At 37.0% G+C, this 16,450-nt stretch overlaps 1 protein-coding gene across 2 annotated transcripts in view; it reads right to left on the bottom strand.

Annotated features, from left to right (window-relative positions):
* Positions 1-329: 329 nt before the first annotated feature.
* The window catches only part of MED23 (mediator complex subunit 23), a 37,778-nt gene continuing 21,657 nt past the window's right edge, over positions 330-16,450 (bottom strand). For both annotated transcript variants that reach the window (XM_005518350.3, XM_005518349.3), the window contains 14 exons: positions 16,096-16,270; positions 14,235-14,398; positions 12,976-13,100; positions 12,283-12,488; positions 11,175-11,355; positions 9,540-9,710; positions 8,125-8,341; positions 7,082-7,318; positions 5,835-6,000; positions 4,800-4,872; positions 3,470-3,684; positions 2,817-2,937; positions 2,023-2,154; positions 330-1,432 (listed from right to left, as the gene is read on the bottom strand). In XM_005518350.3, the coding sequence (XP_005518407.1) occupies positions 1,259-1,432; positions 2,023-2,154; positions 2,817-2,937; positions 3,470-3,684; positions 4,800-4,872; positions 5,835-6,000; positions 7,082-7,318; positions 8,125-8,341; positions 9,540-9,710; positions 11,175-11,355; positions 12,283-12,488; positions 12,976-13,100; positions 14,235-14,398; positions 16,096-16,270 (2,357 nt within the window). In that variant the 3' untranslated portion in view covers positions 330-1,258. The remainder of the gene's footprint in view (positions 1,433-2,022; positions 2,155-2,816; positions 2,938-3,469; positions 3,685-4,799; positions 4,873-5,834; positions 6,001-7,081; positions 7,319-8,124; positions 8,342-9,539; positions 9,711-11,174; positions 11,356-12,282; positions 12,489-12,975; positions 13,101-14,234; positions 14,399-16,095; positions 16,271-16,450) is intronic.

The following is a 16,450-nucleotide window of genomic DNA, read 5'->3' as shown; positions in this document are numbered from 1 at the left end:
AGACTAAAGTTCATTAAAGAGCACCCACAGTCTGTTACCCAAATTATACTTGGCAGAATTTAGGATTCAAGTACAAGAACAGCAAAAAAGCAAACTAAAGAACTTCCACCCACTGAGTCAGCAACCTCTTTCCATAACTATTAAATTTTTAGAGAGATATAAATCAGATCAGACCTGTGCTTATTAATCTGGACTCTATTTGTAACATGTTAAAACTGTCATTAATGGAAAACTGATAGAGAACTTGGGACATGCAAGTATCCTTGCTATGGTTAATCCTTATTTTTAAGGTAATGAGTATAGAAAAGAAACTTAACAATACTACCATGGACTTTTAAACTGTGGGGGTTTTTTTAATTCAATATTTGTTCAAAAAGATGAGTATTTACAAAACATTGAGCATTTCAATTGTTATCAAAACTGGCTGAGTCCAGCACACATACACCCTAAATCAGAATATTATCCAAAATATAGTAAGATCACGAAAATTGATGTGATTGACTTAATAAAAACTACATCATTTCCCAAATAGGAAAGATCAAATATGAACTAGCCCAGCTTGAAGTGAATATGCAGACTTCCACCAAATTCATTGGAGACAGCCTCTGGGGTGTAATCCAACAGTCTAGTAACTGACATTACATCAAACCCATTGAGCTGTGCTTAATGAAATCTGTACACACAAAATTTACAAATTTTCAAAGGTTCATTCTTATTCTTTGGAAAGATGCCATAATTAACTCAATAAAATTAATGCAATCTCTCTGTCTAGGAGTATTACTGTATAAGGGCTTAAACTGTCTGCCCAAAAGACAAAAAGGATTTAAATTTTTCTGCTGGATGAAAAAATATAAATTTTTAATAAGGCAGAACCCAAATTTTAAAAGGCTGTTTTACACACACAGAGTCCTTTCATGACACAGGGAGAAAAAAGAAAAATCTGGATGACTTCACCCAGGATAGGGAGCAGAATATGGTAAGCTCTTCAGAATTCCATCTATTTGCTTGCAGAGGACCTTCACTCAGTGCGTTCAGAGAAAGGCAACATATCCCTTTATCTAGTGTCTAGCAAGAACAGCCAAGAAGACCAGCATGCACAGAGCTAGACAGCTTCATGATGCAAAAGAAATGAAATGAGAAGTCTGTACATGGTTCTCTGTCCCTTCATAAAGCATCCCAGATTTCAGGCCAGATGCTGCTTCACCTTGGTCAGTAAGAAGAGGAAGCCTTCACAGCAAGGTCAGCCCAGCACTTCATTTCACTGGGTTACTGGCAAAGCCACATTGACAGGCACTTGGCTGGGCTGTTGGGCTGGGGACCCATTGCTGAGAGGCTGTTGTGAAACAGCAGCTGGCTCCATTTTGCTGATGTGTGTTATGAAGCGTAGCCGAAGTTTCAAAGCTGGTCTTAGATTACAAATTATCTTCTCAACCTGTTTTAAGAAGGAAAACAATGCGTTCAGTAAAAATACTCCTGCAAACAGGAGTATTTTTACATGCCACTACTGTATACAAACATCACATTAGCAGCAGAGAAAATGGAAAAAGATTTAGTATATAGAGGTATTTATATCAATATTTTATTAAAAAGTGCATACTGTTATAAACTAGAGATAAATTGAGTGATTGAATTTTCACTGAACATGAATGAAATCTTCCTTTTGTCACATGCCAAGTTGTACTACTGAATCAGAAACTAAGTAAAGCTTTTCGAGAAAGAGATTTAAATGAATTCAAGTTATGAAATATCCAATAGCTTTATTTCTAGCAATAGCTCTAATAATAGTATTTAAAGCATTCTGAAGCTGTATTTCAGGCTGTATAAATTAATCTTGCAATCTGAGATATCTAATCTACTCCATCTGAAGCTTTTCCTACACCAATTTCCTACTTTGTACATAGAGACAATTCAATTGTCAAGCAACTTGTTATACTGCTACCTATGAAAAATAGTCCACAAAAAGATTAAATTACTGTATGGGAAGAAGGATAACTAAGGTATCAATATCTACTGTTTACTTACTTGGTCTTTCACACTGTCACCTGTAAACATATATTTCATATGATACAAGAAATCACAAATGGGATCCATGTAGTTCAGATGGGAGCTGTACCGATCTGCATTCAGGAGCATTTCATAAAATGCCACTCCAATCTGTTTCCACAGACACAAAGAACAGCCCAAATGAAAACAAGTTTTAAAATGATTTAGATTAACAATATAATAAATATGTACTGCTTTTTGAGTAGCTGTGACTTCTAACAATTTACCTTCTTACAGGGATGAATGGGAAGGTCTAAGTCATCCCACTAAGCTTCACTAAATGATTCCCAAGTTAAGCTCTTCTTTCTAGCAGGGTCTCTGATATCTGACATTTTTCAGCTCATCTGCCTACTGGCAAGCTCCATCTCTTTTTTCCTCCCCTAACCTTACCCACACTGACAAGAAACAGTTCATGTTCCTCCACCCTCACAATTCACCTCTTGCATACTCCCTTTCAGGCAGTAAGTCTGATATATATTTTGCAAGTAGTTTGAGAGCCAAAGAAAGCATGTATTGCTTGATACTTCTGGGGGTTTATTTCTTTTCTTGCTTAAAAAGAAATGCACCAGGTGTTTTATCCAACAAGATTTCAGTTAACAGGGTAAGCTGAATACCAACTCAGCAACTCAGGTCCTTGCAATTACTGTTAAATTTGTACAGAATTTAATTCTGAGTATTTATTAAAGATTTCTATCCCATTCTAATTAATGAGTTAATTGCAAAAAATAAAAATAATGCATACAGTATAAAGCAAACCATGAGCCAGACTTTACCTCTATCATGCACCGTGTCCTCTCCTGCTGGAAACGTTGCAGGAAAGGACCAACGAGGTGGTAAACATAGAGTAACTGGAACTCTGTTTTCACAATGGGTATCAACGCTTCCGTGAGGAACCTGTAGTAATGTCAAGACATGTACTACATCAACTGCTTGGTTATTTGGGGTTCTTTACTTCTTTCACCTGTACCAAATTCTACCCAAAACATTACAGTCTCTCTCACAGATTCAGACTTTTATTTTAGAAAAAAGAGTATGCCTCTGAAAATATGAGCTATTCCAAATACTATTTCAGGGCAGCTCTAGAATTAAGAATAATATTTACTGTTACAGTTGATGTTTTAGGAATGTGCTACAGTTCATGCTTTAAGAAAAATTTATATTTAATAAAAGCATAAAAGCTAATCTAGATTTAAAAAGGCTTATTAAAGGCACTCACGCCACATGACAGCCCTAAAGCCTACAGACAACCAGAGTTATGTCAATGGAATAAGGAACTGGAAAAAGCCTTGTGATCTATCTGGCAAGTCTTGGAGCTCCCCTGTACACATTTATTCACTGGTATAAATGCTATAGGTGGAGCTTTGTTATCTACATTATGTGTGGAATTTAAAAGACAAATTACATTCTCATATAGCGTTACACCTACTTAGGAATGAGAGAAAGCTGTCCAATGCTGGAATGATGCCAGACTGCATGTGCCAAAGCCAAAGTATAGCTACAACTCATCTCAGAGTAAGACTGGTGACATGCTGTGAAGTCAAACAGCTGGAATGGGTAACCAACCCACTCTGTCTCTGATGTCAAGCTGGGACTGTTGATGACATTCACAATACAATCATGGAGAACAATCCAGTAGGGCTCCTGGGGAAAAAAACAACAGAACAAGCCCAGAAATTCAGAATTGTTCGTAAGAAAAACATCACCTAGGACAATGCTTCCTCAGCTCCTTCTACTATTATTGCATTTCTAAAATGTGTATATATAAATACATATGTATATGCATGTATAAATCTGTTATAAATGACATGGTATATAAATGGTAGTTGATAACAATGTCTGATGAAGATGAAAATTTAAGACTCATGATACAGAAAGCATCCATGTTAGTGAGTATGGCACACTCAAGACTTATCAAGACATATCTTATTAATTTAATTATTTAATCACCTGATATAAAGGTCTCTAAAAGAAGCAAAGACAAGGCAAGAAGCCTTAGTGAAAGAGGTGTGAGAATTTTCTACTCTTCTGAGTGCAGGCACAAACAAACCAAAAAACTAAGGTGGAAACAGGAAGTAAAAAAAAGGTACAAATGACAATGAATATAGATGAAGATTCAAGGAGAGGGAACAGGAAGAATAAGAACCATTATAAAAATAATAAGAGAATAAATCCATGTTGGCTTCCCTCCAAGAAGAGGAACCATTTTATTGGGGAAGAGAGCTCACAAGGGAAGGACAGATGTGACACACATAAGCAACACATATGGCAAGATCAAAATTACTCAGGCAGTCTTTGTCAAGTACTAAGAGTCATGATATTCAGAAAATCAAAGTTTCTAATGATACACAAACTGCAGTACTGCAGACATTTCCTTCTGCAATCTTAGCCACATCTCATTTACATGGTTTAAGAACTACAGGACGTGAAAGTGCAAACATTAATCAAAAAGTAACTTTGCATGAGAACCTTCACAGAACTTCCTATTACATAGCTCACATTCTCAATATTACACACATGACATTTAACTATGTATTTAAACTGGAGTGATTTACTTGTTCATATCCTAGTCTCAAACAAAACTCCTGGTCAATTTTTCTATGCTGGAGGAGTAGATTTTTCTCAAACATGCACACAATCTTCTGAATAGCTTGCTGTGGAATCTACAGATGTTGGCTGTAAGTTTTTACAATGTACTCTAGAAAGATGATAAATGAAGAGTATTTTTTTTCATTTTAAAACACAACATATTGACTCACTGGTAAGGCTGTGATAATCAGTCCAATCGCATTCATCCAAGCTGTGATGTTCTCTCTTGGCACTAGGGGCTGACTAGAGACAAAGAAAAAGAAAACTATAGCTCTGGAGTACACAACTGCAATTTGCGCTTCTTGTGCATCTACAGACCAGGTGTATACACCAAGAATATTTGTCAAGCTGAGAGAACTACAAAAACACACACAGGTATTTACAAGAGCCAAAAGATGGTATAAATGCTATTGGGATGCTTGCAAAACTTTATTTGTGTGTGTTTTGCATTCGTAGCAGGTTTCCGTCAAAGGCTTCAAACTTTCTTCCTTAAGCTTTAGTGCCTAAGGGTTGTTTGTCTCTTTATTGACTCCTTCCCTCCATATGCCCCAAACAGAGCTAACAATAATATATTACTAAGCTGAATGAGGTTGTACCCAAGTAATTCCAGGTTTGTCATTGCTCAGTGATGTCAACTGAATGGCTACAAGAATACCAGGTCCTGTCTCACACCAAAGTTTTTTTCAGTGGTTGCCCAAGAAACAGCTTTGGGTCAAATTTAATGCATCATGACAGAAGGTCAGCCTTGGCACACCACTGTTTCAAAGTACCTCTGATCTACATCAGGAAGATTCAGAGTCCTGCCAAGGACTCCTGTCCCTTTACACTGAAAAAAGCTGTGGTATCTGCTGATGAGATGTCCTCCTCTCAGCATAGTTGAAAGGACAACAGACTTTCTCCAAGATTTCTGGCTGAACCCAATGTGTAAGATCTCTGCCTGTGCGAGGTTTTACCTCTAACTCTTCTGGGCATCATGCCACATAAGCTGGTCCTGAAGCACACAATCCACTACACCACAGGGGTCTAATGTGATTTTTCTGCTTGATCCCTGTCACCTTGTTTGCAATCCAGAAATACTTTATATATAAAATGTTACCTATATACACTTCAATTTTTTTTTAAAAAACAAGAAAATTAGTATCACAGAGTACTTTAGCAATCTCTATGCATTTATTGCAGAAAACCATTTCAGAAAGCCAACATACCTCTTCAGCACAACATTCAGCAGAGCATTGCCCACCTCCTTCCCTGGAACAGCCAGAGCCATGAGCTCAACACAGGTAACGTGCAGAGCATGGGCAGCTGGGTTAGGAAACTCATTGAATCTCCAGTCACAATTTGGAAATGGACCAGGTGATTTGCCTGCCATAGGTGACAATGGTTAAGGAAAAAAAGCTGCCCCAACACAGACAAGTATAAGCAGCACGGTGACTAAAAAAAAATCAATGCATATACCACATACTAAACTGAACCGAAAATTGCTAAAAACAAGTAGAACAATGACATTTCATTAAAAAACAAAAGACATACAGAAGTATGAATGTAAGATGCTGATAATCATCGAAGGACTGCATGAATACATAGCTATAAATCTATTACACACACAAAAGGATAAACTTCCCTGATTAAGTGGTGGAAAAAACAACACCAACCATCTCATTCACTGTCTGCTTCCAAGAGGAGAAAATATAAATAATAGGAATTTTCTACTCACATATTCAGAAACCATTCATTTGCCTCTCTGTAAGATCTTCTAGCAGACTTCTAGGGTGACAGTTTATGCAAAAGGAGTTCCTTAGTCTCTGAAAATACTCCACTTTCCCAAACAAGACTAACTTATTTGAAATAGATACAGAGAAGTTCTCCAGAGTTAACATTTGCATAAAAGCAGAGGTTTATATAACTTTAGCTTTCTTTGGAGACACTGAATAGACTTCTTTGAAGTTACACATTTAAGAAAGGGAAGTTCAGGAGAAGGAGTGAAAGAACTTGTAACATCCTGAAAATTGGTCAACTCTTGTAAAGCTCCTCCAGAAAGAAGCCGAAGTCCAAGAAGATTCCCTTTCTCTAATTTGCCAGCTATTCCCACATCTTAAATGTGGCACTGCTCTCAGTATTTTATTCTCAGTAATACTAATAAATGGCATTAGAAAACAATAATAGTAATCTAATTTTTGAAAAATTCTTCAAATATTCACACTTTGCATCAAGCTATTTTTTTGACAATCAAAATTCAATTCAGAAAGCATAAACATCAGAAATTGCATTTCTAAGTGATGCTTAAACAGTGAAATATTTATATATCTGCACTGTATTTCACTTTCACCATATCTTTTAATATGTTAAGCACATCCCTGCTTAGAATAACAAAGAAACTGAACTTTGTATTTTGATGAAATGAAGCTGTAAGACATTGTCACAGCTTACTTAAAGCAAACTTTTAAAAGGATATTGTCTACTAGTCTTCCAATGAGCTTGCAATAGTAAGCATCATCAGGAACCCATGGATTCTCTTCTCGGGGATTCATGGCACATTTGAGGTAAGTATCACTCAGACACCAGCCTAGTGGACGATTATCTTTGAGAGAGCCAATTATGGCATGAACGAGTTTTCTCTTGAGGTTTGTGCGCTCTCTCAGATGCCCCTCATAATAGTGAAGGGTGTTGTACAGGTAGGTCACTGGTCGGTCTGCCAAGGAAAAAGGGAAAACAATAAAAGCCAGAAGTAACTTCCAGCATCACTATTTGTGGCAAATTAAACTAAAATCAGGAGCCCTGCAGGACTAAGTTGCATTTATTTAAAAACAGCATATAAGGAATTGATTTATGTTCTTTATTTCAATATACTCTACAAAGCTGATTCTCCTTTGTCTTGTACATACTTCAGTGTTGGTGAAAAACAAAGGAGGTCAGTATTAATAACAGTTCACAACTTAATGGTAATATTAATATATCTGTAAGTAAACTGACTAAATCATCTCTTCATATAAAAGGTATTAGGTAAGAAGACTCCAGCTAAGAAGTAACAGTAAAGAAAGGGTATTGTAAATTGTCTAAGCATAATATAGCAATGACACCTATAAAAAAATTACTATAAAAGTGCATTTCTAAAAGCATTCAAGTATCAGGTCAAGTTATTTGAATCGTAAGTAAGGATAAAGAGAGGAACTGCTTTTCAATTGTTTCAGTCTTGGTAACAAAAAGTTTATTAGGACAGAGATCCAAGTATTTACTGCTAGAAGGGAATGGAAGGGAAAGGTGTGAAGGAAGCATGAATTAGGAAGAGATACCTGAGTAAAAACAAGTTCACTATTAATAAGCTCAAATTTACTAAACAGGAAATGCACTTCTCTGTGTAAATGTACACAGGGTTCAGAGAACAAGAAAGGAAGAAGGCAATGCTGTGCTAATACATGAACATCATGAATGAAAGAGGTGAAGAGGACATAACGATCACAACAGGAATATATCCGACTGTATTCATGGAATACTTACCGTGGAATTTGTATAAGCCTCCCAGATGATCCAATAAAGTTTCTAGTGATTTGGACACTGGAAGCAATTCCAGAAATCTATGAATTACAATATCAAAAACTGGCAGAAAGCGCAGGCATACATTTCCAAAATAAATTGGTAAGTACTGGGGCTGGATCTGAACTGGAGGATTCACTTGTTCTGCCAAGCCTTCAAAATACAGCTTTTCAGGGTATTTCTGGAAAAACAGAATTCCACCAAAATCAAGATCTTTCTTTATAAGTAATGGATTAAACATTCAGCATCTACATTGCTTTAAAAAGACACTTCAGAACCCTCTTTATCACATTTGAATTCAGTGAACTTTATTGTAAGCTTACTGAAGGAAACTGAACTCTGACTTAAATTGGCTATTAGAATAGTATCTTCAAAAAAAACCCAGAACAAAGTTTCACCACCACTGAAAATGGGCACAAAAGAACATTAAGAATCCCAAAGCAAAGCTGAAAGCAGCCAGCGCTGAAGTGTCCTCTGTTGTGTAATTGAAGAGAAAAACCTAGGGGAAATCAGCACTACTGGAAGTTTCTGCATCATATACTAAATTAGAACACTAGAAATAGCATGAATGAAATAATGCCCTGGGAAAGAGCTGTAGTGTACTCAAATTAACAGATGGATACTGCTGAGGGCTGAACTCATGTTTCACCTGTGACTGAAATTTCAATATGCCAGGTTGGGTGTAGTGACTGTACAGCCATGTCAGAGCACTTCCCAGGCCTATTTGCTTCCCTGCTACCATTACACTTTTAGGCACTGTCAAAACACTGTACAGCAAAGTCAGGGGGCTAATATAGACCAAACAGCTCCTGGGTCAATCTAGATGGCATGTACAGAGCTACATGACAGCTTCTTTGTATCTGTTCCATCTCAGTGTTTATTTTCTGATAGAACAGCTCCTTGGCACATTCTTTTATAGCCAACAGAAACCAGTATGTTTACAGGAGCATTAAATTCTCAGCAATTCTCTTCCCTAACATATCAGGCTCTCATGTTCTTGCCACACAGAAGACAGAGGAAGTTTCAATAATTACAAGAAAATGTAGGTTTAATGATTGGTATAATCATAAAACACCAGACAAAACGCCTTCTCCCTCATGCACAAAACTCTGTTCTAAGTGAATTTCAGTGTAAACAAGATTTTAAAATTATTTGATTTAGATGAGAAAGAATGAACATCCACCCAATTCTCAAGCTACATCTATCTTTGAATATTACTGCATTATTATTTCAATTTCAATTACAATTTCAATGACATGGCTTATTAGGCAAGTCCAAAAATTTATAAAGCTGTCCTGTAAATGATGGCTGATATCAATTCAACATTAATTATTACAATAAAAAAAAACAAAAAAACAACACATCATTAGCTGTGATACCTTGTGGTAACTCATATGCTTTGTATGCCAGTCATTCTGCAGCCAGTGTTCGGGAGAATTCTCCTTCACAAAATCACTCACTCTGTTTCTGAAATCATTAGGCTTCAGTAAGAGTAATTGGATTATGAAGTAACAAACTTGAGCTTCATTTCCTTCATGACTACGCATTGCCTTAAATGAAACAGATCAGATAACATGAAATTCACACTGAATATAGGGTCTTTCAACTCTATTTTTCAAGAGAAGACATAAAAAAGAGGCAGGTTCAATCCCTATCCATTTTTTGTTCTATGGGCAGAAGGTCTTACAAAGTCCCCAGTGGTAGCACTTTCTCCAGGAATTCTAGCTCTCTTTTATCTGTCAGATGTCTTATGGAAAATAACTAATTAAATAACAATGAAGTTAAGATTGCTTTTAACCTCTGTCCACTCTGACATGATTGGACTTCAGTCTGAAAACGAAATTAGAATTCAAACAACCAGCTTTACATTAAGATGAGATTTAAAATTAAAAGACAATTACTGAATGCAAATGTAGTTCTCTCTAGGTGAATACTGCTTTATTTTATAGGATAACATGAAAAGCAAGAGAATGCAATTTCTGTCTTACTACTGTGATGAAAGAGGATAATTTCTATGGAAAGAAAGCATAATGGGTACAAGATTTTCACATGTTTGTCAATGAATGAATAGCATGCGATATCCTACCTATCTTTTAAGGCTGCAGGAATCATACAACCATAGATTCATTTAGGGTAGAAAAGACCTTCAAGACCATTGAGTGCAACCATTAATTGAGCAGTGCTACTAACGCATGTCCTGAAGTGCCACACCTACATTTAAAAGATGTCTTTTAAATATCTTCAGGGATGCTGATGCAACCACATCCTTGGGCAGCCTGTCCCACCACTTAAAAACTCTTTCAGTGGAGATACTTTTCCTAATATACAATCCAGCAGAACTTGATGCTGTTTCTTCTTGTCCTATTGCCTATCACTTCAATGGCAGAAAAGGCTGACTCCCACCTGGCTACACCCTCCACTCAGGCAGCTGTAGTGGGCGATAAGGTCACCTCTGAGCCTCCTTTTCTCCAGGTTAAACATCCCCAGCTCCCTCTGCTGCTCCTTGTAAGACTTGTGGTCCAGACCCTTCACCAGCTCTGCTGCCCTTCTCTGGACATGCTCAATGTCTGTCTTGTAGTGAGGGGCCCAGAACTGCCCAGCCTGTAGCACTGCATGGGGCTGTGACTCAAGCTCAGGATCCAGTACCTGGCCTTGCTGAACTTCAAACAACTGGCCTCAGCCCATTGATCCAGCCTGTCCAGGCCTCTCTGCAGAGCCTAAATAACTGCACGGCTCTGAGGTCAGAGACCCAAACCAACAATCACAACATTTAATAATACCAGTTCAATGGTTGCCATAAAATAACTAAGAAATGCTTCCCTGAAGACTTAAGAGAACTGTAAGAGTTGGGATTTTATGCTGCTTAAAGAAAGAATATATTATTTTACTTGATTACTGACTTAGCAAAATAGTCACTATTTAAGGCCAATTCATTTTTAAAAGATTGCGCCTAAAAAATGAGTCAGAAAGCAGACTGCATGAACTGTCATCTTATCTTCTGAAGAGATACTTACCAAGCAGAGTATCAACCTATCCAGTGTTACAATATTGTATTTCCACACCATGTCATTGAGAATCTCAATACATTTATTGAGCTGCTGTCCTCCTGCAGATGTAGAGAATTCATACACCAAGAAATCTGCAAATGTCCTGACATGTGCCACCAGAGCTCTGGCCCCAATTCTTTCTAACACTCTATCAGGGAGGGGGAAAAAAAGCAAGAAGAAATTGTTACAGTTCCTAATGCATTTCTAATGCACATCTATTTGATATAAGCAGATTTTAACACAATTGCCTTAAACAATAACAACAAAAAGACAAAATTCCCTCCCTCTTATTAACTGAAGGAAATGCCAAAGCAAAGCAAAACACCCCAACTTTAGAGCAAGAGAATTCCAAAGTCCAAATACGAATCAGGAGAAATGCTTCAAGTTCACTAATTTCATCTGCCCAGAACTCATGCTTTACTTATTCAATTTTAGTTATACACCTCTGAGAACAACCTTCTGCAACTCAACTTTATTTTCCTGCACCATGCACTTTAATACAACCACAGCATTATAAACAATTTCCTCATTGCACACAACAGTAACACATGCTATCATAAACACTGTTTCAGCAGACCTAGGAAGGACTGAAAATAAATAAATCTATTTTTCACAGCTGGAAATGAGGCTGTTTCAACCAGGAACAAATTTTAAAAATGAGATGATTGCTACTTCTGTAATGAATTTTCATCTTAATCCAACATTTGTTTCTTAAAGAAATATTTGGCCTTTATTCATGTATAAAGGCTAAGTAAATGAATGCTTTAGATTTTCTGCTTACTCCTTCAGACTGCCTGAAACATTGCTATTACAAGTAAACTGCTTAATTCAAACACCTAACATCCTTGTTTCTCACCAGGAAAAATGTGCACTGCAGACCACTGCACAGTGGAATCAATCTTAAACACTGCACAATTATTATGGCATGCTGGCTACTACCTAGCTCCACTCTCTTTTTCCATGCTATGCATGCTCCAAATTAATTTAAAGAACAAGTTGTCAATGCACAAGGCCTATGTCCTCAGAACTGAGAATATTGCTTAATATCTTTGAAATAGCATGTTTTTAAGCTCACCTGTAACCTATTTGATTAATGTGATCAGTGTCTAACAACATCTTCCACAGGAGACAAAGGAAAAGTGGGGATGAACCTTGAGCAGAGAAGTGTGTGATTATTTCATTCTCACTGGTCATCGACTTCCACTTCCGGTACTCTTCTTCCACGTTCTTCTTCAGATTAAAACGGCTTTCCTGAGGTACGTTGTTCTGCTTGAAGAACACCTGAAAAAAGGAGACTTTGCTATGACTGAGAGCCTACAGTAAAATATTTGAATAGAAAAATTTTGCCTGATTTAGCACTGTATGGGCTCCTACTTCCTTGTACCATACAACCTACTATGGAAAGTTTTTATTTCACTGTGATACCACAGTGACTTTTATCACTAACAAAGCTACATGACAAACTGCCAGAGAAAACATGGCTTTTCCAACTTTTTATTTTATTTTTTGATTTTTAAACCATCTGATCTACCTTGCACCAGAAGTATCAGTTGACCAAATCTGACCTTAGAACACTCCATGGGAATATGGCTAACACATTTCTAAAGAAATAGCAATGTTATAATCATGCTGCATTCTTTAGGGACTTGAGATTAATGCAGTCTAGACAGGGGACGAATCTCACCTACCCACAAAAGGCAAAGGATCTTGTTAAGAGAATAAATTCACTGCATTTCCAATTGTAAAGCCTTCAGCTTTAAACTATTACCTGCAGAGGAGCTGGAAAACAGCTTAGCGTATGTGATGCCCAGTTATGTGGAGTGAAACTCATGATAGTCTGCAGTATGTCCTTGCACCAAGTTCCCTGAATTGAATCAGAGCCTGTGAAAAAGTCTAGAAAATGGATTGATGGTATTAGAATTTCACACAAAACCATTTCTTATTGGTATTCCTTTTGTCATTGTACACATCAAGGCTTTTCTATTCCAATGCAGTTTCCTTTTTTTGTCCAACTTCTCCCAGTCCCTTTCTTTGACTTTATTTGCTCTAGAGAAGATGCTAGATATTACCTTTCTATGCTACTAACAATAAGAAAGCTATTTATACAGTTTGAGCTAGAAATAAAGCAATCATGATTTTCATATTTCATATTTAATTTCCTGTAATGTCACTAAAACAAGCTTCTGCTGATTAACTGATTAGACTTTTAGAAAAAAATCCTGAGGAAGAAAATGATGATGAAATTGTCAGATACCATTTTATACTGCTTCAAAAAGGCCATTTAGAAGTACCTGCCCAAATTAAGCTGCAGAAATGAATGAAAACCTCATTCCCCCAACCCCTGGGCTGATTTCATCAAAGATTGAGAAATGGTTAAAAAATAAAGAAACCAACACATGGAAGTCCTTTCCCCTTCAAATCACCTCCACCAGTCTTTGTGAATCAGTTGTTCTAACTCTCCAGTGAGTCTGCAGACTAGAACCATAAAAAAGGAGAGGGAAAACATCTCCCTCAAATCCCACAAAAACCTGATCCATGTCACTGTACACTGTTAAAACATTAAAATCACAATGAAAGCTTCCGTTTTATGCCAAACCACCACACCTTCCCAAACAAAAGAAACCCAAAATTTAGACAACTTTTTCTTAAATGCAAGCTATAGAGGGGGTGGCTTTCACATGAGCAGCACAGTTGCTGTATTTCATGCTATTTAAATAACATATGTCAATAATCAATCCAAACATTTAGATTTAAAATAACGAATCTCAAAATAAGACACTAAAAAACTCTAAATCCTAGTCACAATGTACCTTTGACTAAACTTTTAGAGAATGTTTCATTATACTACTGCTTCAATTATAGCTTTTTGCCTAAATACAAGTAGTTGAAAATTAAAATGACACTTTTTTCAAAACCAGAAGTGCATGGGATATGTTTTATGACTAGGTCATTTCCATGACACTCTTTTGCACAGTAGTTTAGAGAAATTGTTTGACTACAGCTTTTTCTGGGATGTACTGCTATTACCTGTCACATGTGTTGCCCTTGCCAGAGTTAAGATCAAAGCCCTGTTGAGTTCTTCTGATTCTGCTGAAAGAACTGTTTTGGGATCATTGAGGAACCGTGTGAACTGTGGTTGGACTTCCGAGCTGCCCAAAGCTGTGATTAGCCTTAGAGCAGTACTCTCAACACTGAAAGAAGGAAACAGTCCAGTTAGCAAGTAATACTTATGCTGATGCTTCTAAGATTCCAAAAATACCTACTTTTTCCTCCATTTACTGCTTCAAATAATACAGAAACATTTTGTTTTAAAAATTATTCTCTTAACCTTTTGAAAAAGCTCACTTTTCTACTGCTTAATAAATTTATCAACTATTTCAGTATCTTATTTTCAAATAAAGCACTCAAAAGTAGATTTAGCAAAAATTCCAAGTGCAGAGACCCTGAAAAAAGAACCTCAAGTCTCTCCAATTTAGAGCCCCACATTATTAGTTTTTGCACATCTTCATCTAAAGAAGATAATATAAATAAATATATGCAAAACAAAAATAAAAAGGCATGAATAATACATAGGAAGCTTCAAAGCTAACTACCATCTTCAAGTAGACAGCACTAAATTGTCCTTATTAAAGAAATTAGGAAGTTGAGGAAGTATAACTTTTGATTAAAAGCACTTTAATTTCCAGTGATTTAGCTGGAAGCACTTTTCACACCAGGTAGTTTGAAGTCATTGGAAAGATTTTTATAACATTGTGTCTTTGAAATGCCAAAGCCACAATTTAGTTTATTCTAGTTGCATGCAGTGCTCATTAAAATTGACTAACATCTGTATTTTACAGACTAAGATGACAAAACAAGATTGAGACCAATAAAGAGATCAAGGCCTTGAATTTAAGGAGAAACTTGTCTTGTTTTCTTTATGCTTGGTAAAGGATAAGCAACTAGGCAATTTGAATTTGGACTATGAAATTGAGAAGCCTGATCCAGTGGAAATGTCCCTGCCCACGGCAAAAAATTTGTAACTAGATGACTTTAAGGTCCCTTTCAGCCCAAACATTCTATGAATCTATGAATCTACTGTATAATTAGACTTTATATGAACTGGTAATAATGAAGTTAACTCTGTCTCACATACTCCCACAAAATTTTTTGGTCTCTAAGAGTGAAAGGACACTATTTTCCCCAACTTTTTGAAAGAAGCCCCAGATTCTACATAGAAACTGAATCTCATGCTCTTCAAATTCATTAACAGTAAGGTAAACTCAAAGCTTTTGCCTGGAATTACCTGCATAACCTCTTTAGACCTTCTCTACCCAGCTTTGTCACCTTGTATTCAAATTGGCCACTGTTTCAGGCTATCATACCCCCTACACACCCTATGAGGGACCCCACTCAGGTTCACGTTTAGTCTCCATAGCTTTGCAAACTCTTTTTCAGCTGCAGCATGAACCCGATTAATTATCTGATTTGACTGAAAATCAAACTCATAAAAGAATTAAGTGGACCAAACTTAACTCTTGCAAAGGAATTAAACACCCTCTACAGAAGGAAGCAGTCTTGACAGAAAAGCCAAGCACTGATTACAAGTAGCAGGCACTGCCCTTTATCTACAACGCAAGAAGCACTTCTGGACATGACAGTTTTGCTGCACATCCTATTGTGCTGACGCATTACACCGCTGCCATGGCTGTGCAAGACGCTGCCTCGTGCATCTCTGTAGAGCACTACTGCTAGCATCCAGCTTACTGCTGAAACACCCCCTGCTGAGACACCCCAAAACAAGTTGGCCACAGAACTAAGACTGGAGAGTGCCATTTAAACAGTTCTCATGCAGCTTTCAACAGGAAGGAATCTGAGATTATGGACAAATATGGCAAATGTCACCCACCAGAGATGAAGCTGGTTCTGATTGGTCTGTGGCACAGCAGCCAAGGAATGAAGATGGCTGAGGAGCTGGACTCTGTAATGAGGCTGGATGTGATGCATCCGATAGCTAAACATTTCCAGCAGAGTATGCAAAATTCCCCATGCATGAGATTTGAACACAGTTGGCAGGAGCTGACCTTAAGAAAAAAAGTTTGTAAAGTAAATCACACCCTGAAATACAACTACAGAGTACACTGGTTTTATTAGGCTGTAAGTCAGACTTTGGATTTGAAAAGTGTATTATTTCCAAAGAGCATATGTGCAAGTGCTGTCTGAAGACGCTGTAAATGTATAGTTTAATAATCTTTTGAATGAAC

This window comes from Pseudopodoces humilis, chromosome 3, assembly GCF_049639895.1.
Source record: "Pseudopodoces humilis isolate 2021_Gansu_Grassland_sample_001 chromosome 3, ASM4963989v1, whole genome shotgun sequence".
In the NCBI taxonomy this organism is placed as follows: Eukaryota; Metazoa; Chordata; class Aves; order Passeriformes; family Paridae; genus Pseudopodoces; species Pseudopodoces humilis.
This window is presented reverse-complemented; position numbering and strand designations above follow the sequence as displayed.